This window comes from Apaloderma vittatum, unplaced genomic scaffold (genome assembly GCF_000703405.1).
Source record: "Apaloderma vittatum isolate BGI_N311 unplaced genomic scaffold, ASM70340v1 scaffold34381, whole genome shotgun sequence".
In the NCBI taxonomy this organism is placed as follows: domain Eukaryota; kingdom Metazoa; phylum Chordata; class Aves; order Trogoniformes; family Trogonidae; genus Apaloderma; species Apaloderma vittatum.
In genome coordinates this window covers 3,969-9,753 of record NW_009701400.1, presented here as the reverse complement: position 1 = coordinate 9,753, position 5,785 = coordinate 3,969, and the positions used below count along the sequence as shown (strand labels likewise).

The 5,785-nt window shown below is 52.5% G+C and overlaps 1 protein-coding gene across 2 annotated transcripts in view; it reads right to left on the bottom strand.

The window, feature by feature from the left end:
* Window positions 1-2,540: 2,540 nt before the first annotated feature.
* Window positions 2,541-5,785, bottom strand: part of LOC104281219 (disabled homolog 2-interacting protein-like) — a 4,998-nt gene continuing 1,753 nt past the window's right edge. The window contains exons 2-4 of one of the 2 annotated variants that reach the window (XM_009879128.1): window positions 4,698-4,900; window positions 4,085-4,172; window positions 2,541-2,793 (exon numbers count right to left, since the gene is read on the bottom strand). In XM_009879128.1, coding sequence (XP_009877430.1) covers window positions 2,626-2,793; window positions 4,085-4,172; window positions 4,698-4,900 — 459 coding nt within the window. In that variant the 3' untranslated portion in view covers window positions 2,541-2,625. Of the gene's footprint in view, window positions 2,794-4,080; window positions 4,173-4,697; window positions 4,901-5,785 lie in introns of both variants that reach the window. The other variant, XM_009879130.1, reaches the window with a different exon arrangement.

Genomic DNA, 5,785 nt, shown 5'->3' with positions numbered 1-5,785 from the left:
GTGTTCAGCAATCTGCAATTTTGAGGTTAACCAGGAGTTTCTGACAGATCGGGGCGGGGAGGGAGAGAGCAGTGCCTTGGCTTGTGGTTGCGGAGATTAAGCTGTACTGTGCTTAGCTTCAGTACTAAACAAGTGTTTTGTGGGTGTTCCTTTTTTTTTTTTCCAGCTCTTACGGAGAGCACTGACTGCATCCCAAAATTACTTCCGCGTCTGAATGGAAACGCGCTGCCGGCGGGCCGCCCGCCCTCGTGCCCTCTTAGCGTTTCCATTCCTCTACGTTACTTCTCTCTTGAAAAACTTCCGTCTCTTGCGGCACGAGTATTTTGGAACTCAGAAAACAATCAGCTCTAAACATACATCTCAGGGCAACAGCGGTTTAAAATAGTCTTTTTTTTTTTTTTTGCAGGGTTCTTACAAAGTGTTTGAGGCCATGGCAGATGGGAGCGTACGTACCCAACGGTTCCCGGTACCCTGTGTATTCCTAACCTGTCTGGGTCTTTCTCCAGTTGTAACCGTGTCAGTTTGTTTGAGGTTCTTCAAAGCCATCTGTGCTAGTCTCCACAATTCAAAGGTGACTGTACTTGTCATAAACACTTATTACTTTTCTCTGAGGAGCTCCGTTTGGGGTCTGCAGGCGTTGGAGGGGTGTGTGGAGACCTCAGCGCAACGCGTTTGCTCCTCCTGGGCTTGGCCCAGGGCTTCCAGGGAACGGAAAAACGTTTAGCCAAAAAAAAAAAAAAAAAGAATTAAAAAAAAATAACCCCCAACAAACCAAAGCATCTTTAATTTTGCAAACAATTGCACGTGGCAGGATGCTGTTAAGAAGCCTTATGGCAATGCAGAGCTTACTGGCAAAGTGTCCTGCTCAGGCAGCCTCGGCAGGGTGAGGCTGGAGACGGAACCTAAGCTGTGCAGAGCTCAGGGAACATCCTAGTCCCTCGGACTGTACATTTACACACGGCAGGAGGAGCTAGGACAGGCGTTGAGCAGTGTATTAAACTTTAGTGGGAGCAATAGGCAGATGTCCTGTACACTGTACACTGTGATCCGTGTCTCAGAGAAATCTCTCTGGCTCGTGGTACGAGTGACCTGCTCTGAGAGTGGGAGTCATGAAGTACTAACTTAAAAAAAAGAAAAAAAACCAAAAAAACCCACAAGCCAACAAACACACCGTGGCGGCAGGTCAGCGGCACAATCCCCCGTTAAGGAGGTGACCCCTCCGCTGAGCACAACGCGTCTGAGTGTGCCGAATCTGCGTGTTTCAGCAGTTAGTTAGGAAAGTCTAATCCTGGCTTATGCCTGCACAGTGCTCCTGACAAGGGGGCTTTCGGTGGTGGCTGCTGTTCTTGTTGGTTATTCCCTTATGACCATGTTTTACATTCTTCGAGCCGGTTAATTTCCATGCAGTGCTCATTCCCAATTTAAAGAGGACAGTATTCCAGAAAATGGGATCTTTTTTTTTCTAATGCATACTGTGAAAGAAAAGAAATACAATTACCGATCTTCATGGTTCTTCAGGGCTTTTTCTCGTTTCTTTGTCTGTTTTCTCTCCCCAGAAACAGCAAAACTCTCCGCACAGAGCATTACATCCCCATAACGAACCCTCTGTCAGGCACGAAGCCCCTCACTCCCCCTCTACCACAAGGGCACCAGGAAATGCAGCCCCCGTACCTCAATCACAGCTCAGGGACCAAGCTCAGGCAACATTAACTTTATTCTGTGGCTGGAAGTAGCTGGGTGGGGAGGGGGCTCGTGCCCTGGGGTCATCGCTTACAGAGACTCTGCCCCGTTACTTGCGAGAGGGCAGAAGCTGCAGAGAGGAATCGAGTCGCCATCCAACCAGGTGCCAGAGCCTCGGGCTTGCTCTGCTCAACCCGGCCTTCTCGGGGACCCTGCCCCAGCCGGGCCCTCTCCACCGCCCTGCCACCGAGGGTCCCCACGCAGCACCCCTGTGGCCACCGAGCACACCCTGACCTGACATCTGCCCTGCGCTCCCTACCCGGGCGGAGTTAACGAAAGGCCAACGAGCTGCGTGACTGCCCCGTGGAGAGGCACCTGCCGGAACAAAGCCAGCGGCCTCGCAAAAGCCACGTAAGGAGAGCCGGCTGGGCCGGGCTCGGGGTTGGATTTGGGAGAGGGTCTGTGCTCCGGAGGGGGGCACAGGAGGAGCGGGTCAAGCTTTGTTGCCGTCCCTCGCACGCTCTAACTGCACCTGCCGGGCCACCGCCTGGGGCAGCTCTGCCCGGCTCCCTGCGTTTCGCTTACGGCAACGACAAGGACGTTATTCCTTGCTGGGAGGGGTGAGGCATATCCTTTGGGGCAGTTTAGAAGGAAAAGGTTACTTCTGTTTAAACGTTAGACACTGATTGAAATCCAACAGTGACAGCGATTCTCGAATATGTGTGATTTCCTTATGCCACTCATCTCACACTCGATCTCTGCGTCCCCTCAACGTGCTGGCATGAGCATCTCCCGCAAAGGCTCAGTCAAGCGCGCCGTCCGCAGTAAGGAGCTGGTTTCTCTGGGGGGGGAGAGAGCAGCCGTTCTTTGAAGCCGCGGCTCACACCTGCTGCTGCACGGTCTCTCTGGCCAGGCCTCCTCTCCTGCGGCAGCGCCCTCCACGCGTTAACAATTACTGCTGTTTCTGAATTCTCCATTCTCTGTAATCTGCAATTTAGTTGGGTTTGTGGGGGAGATCCCATTACGTGTCTGCATGCTGTACCTCTCTTTCAGCTGAGTAAGGGCACTCATTAACCGTGCGTTGGCAGCATCCAGGGAAGCGATGCGTTTCTCCTGTGGACAAACGGGCAGAGAGGAATAATCAGGGGAAAGGCACCAAGACCCGGCCAGCCGCGACGCCGGGGCTTGTCCCGAGACAGGGACCCAGAGCCCTCTGGGGCCTGGACGTTTCTCTTCGGTATTCTTACGTGTGGGTTTAAGTGCTATGCAGCAATTTTATATAAATCCACTGCTATTAGCAGGGCCACAAATGCACTTTGCCTGTGGAACGTGGGCTAAATTCATTGTAGCATTCTGTAGAAAACAGAGGTAACAGAGTTTCTCTAATTCTTCAGTTATACAGGAATTCATTGCGCTGTTTGCTTTAACTGCAGCTGTTAGAGAGACGCTAAGATTCCTCTTCCAAAACCCAGTGCTCTCCCAAGACAGTTATTTCTGTCAGTGTTTAATTGATTTTGTTAGAGTAAATTAACAGTTTAAACGACTTGTGGCCTCCCAGGATGGCTCTGATGGCAATTCTCACTCATTACAGTATCGTAAGGACGGGAGCAAAAGCTTCCGCATCTCGGCCGGCTTCTGCCACTCCTGGTCTTTGCGACACTGAACAAGTTATCTCCATCCCTATGGGCCGTGAGCAGGCGGGAGCAGAACCAGCTCAGAGCAGGGCAGTAGCTTGCCCACGTGTAGCTCCACCCGCACCTTACGGACGCCCCGTGACGGCTTTGCTTTGCTGGAGTGCAGAAGGGAACATGACAATTTACTAGCTTTGTACTCTACAGAAAAACAGTGATTCCTTTTACAAAGTCATGTCCTTTTTAACTAGCAATGCGGTAAATTATCCAGGAGAAGAGACTCACAAGTGATTAAAAGGGCTGTTAAGAGTAAGCCTGGAGTATGTGATCACCTAGCCCCAACCTGTGGAAATGCCTACCTGCTGAGAAGATGCTCATCTCTGCTAGACAAATTAAAAGATTATGCGCACCGTATTTTCAGATTCTCTTTTCCAAGCATAGTGTTTTGCGCCCATCATCTGATGCTCCTCTGCCATTTTAACCTACAGCAGTAACTGAGCTTCCCCATCCTGCAAGCCACAGCCCAAAGGCTGAAAGAACACGCTGGCTTTGCTCTGGCCAGGCTGTGTGTTCCCTGTATTCAGGTCCTGCAAGCACTGCTGGAGCGTAAAGCACTGAGCAAAGCTCCGGAGACCCGAGACTGAACCAAGGAAGAGTGATCCCTCCACACACGGACTGAATTGTGGGCATGATCCTTCCACAAACTGCAGGGAGGCCGCATGTTGGCAGAACGACCCTGAGAAGTGCTGTGGTCCTTGGTATGGGGGACTCACCTGTGCATCAATAATCTTCTGCTTGGAATCCACAGCAGCCTGCATTTCTGCATGGTCCTTCTTTAACTCCTCCTCAACAGACATCAACCTGGTGGCCAAAGAGGAGGAACAAGCACTGAGTTGGCTTGGCTCCGGAGAAGCACTGGAACAGTCTACGTCCTGGACAAATGCAAACACCACATCCCACTGGGTGGGAGAAAGGGATTTATAGCTGGGAGTAATGGGATGGTGATGAGGTCTTTAGCTAAACATCAGGAAAAGACCATTCTGATCGTTACATCTATTGCTGATACGAACAGAAGAGCAAGTCTGCCAGATCCTCCGAGAACTGTCGCGGGCGGGCTGCCAGCTCTGCCCTCCTAAAGTTTTGCCTTTGGTAATCAGGAAAATGTCCTTGTCCCAGGTAACCCTGATGGAGGAACCTGAAGAGTCAAGGCCTGAAATCCCACCGTGGGGCTGTAACCCAGCAGGGCACCCAGTGACTAAACGCTGTAAAACCCCCACGGGAAACCTGCCTGCACCACCAGAGAATTCTCCTGAGCAGGGCCCAGCTCTAAGGTCAGCCAGGCCGCCTGCCTCACTGCCCCCTCCAGCACTCCCAGCTCGTCCGTACCTGCTGATGATGCCCTTCATTTGGATCTCCTTATCCTCCTGCTGCCTTCGGAGCCGCTCCTCGCTCTCCTCCAGCCTGGCCTGGTACTCCAGCATCAGCTTCTGTGTCGTCTCCTCCTGGCACTTGAAGCGAGTCTCGTACTCCTCCAGCTTCTTGTTGGAGATGCGCAGCTTGTCCTGCAGCACCACTAGGTCCTGCTGGTACTACAGCACGCGAGGACAGACACAGGAGGAGAAAACACGTGAGGCTCGTTACCCAGCAGGGCTCTGCCCTTGCCAGGGTTTCCCCACAACCCCATCACGCCCCTCTCCTTGCGTCAGACTAGCTGCAAACCCGCATCAGACAACCCCGCTCGCCGAGACCTCCTCTTCGGTCTTCTCCACACTGCGCTAGGAGCGATGCTGCGTTCCGCGGGGCGGGCAGGTCACTGGCAGGTTCAGAGAATGGGCTGTTAGCAGAGTCTGGCATTTCACACGGGGGATGCAGGTTAGAGCGAGCGAACAGCGAACGCGTCTGGCATCTTCCCCACACTGACAGCGCGGGGCCAAAAGCAGGCAGGAGAAGCTGCGCTGGTGGGGTTTTGGGTTTACGCAGCAGCTCTTCAGTCGGCAGCGGCAAACGTGGGCGTTTTGGATGTGCAGGAAGCCAAGCAGGAGCTGTTGGTGCTGCCTGACACAGGCTGGGCAGCGGGGCCCGCCGCCACCTCGGCACAAAGCAGTCACTCTCCATCGAGGCGAGGGTGTGAGCAAGTGCAGGGAGCACGACTGCCTTTACCCAGCACTGTCAGACCGGGGCTTCAACCCGGGAAGAGCTGCTGCATGAAGCCAAGATCCCCCAGCTGTACCGCTCATTCAGATGTAGCTAAAAATCAGCAGCGGAAGAACCACGTGAAGCGATTAAAAAACTCAAGAGCTTGCTAACTGAGTAAAACTGGGTTCAGCAATTGCAGAAGCAGAGCATTCAGTACAAGTTGCTTTGTTAAAGGAAAATTCAGTGTGTATCTGTGCAAAACAAAAGCCCCAAACCTTTAATTTCCAAAACTTATCTTGGGAAAAAGTACTTAAAAAACCCTCAGAAGGAATAACGTC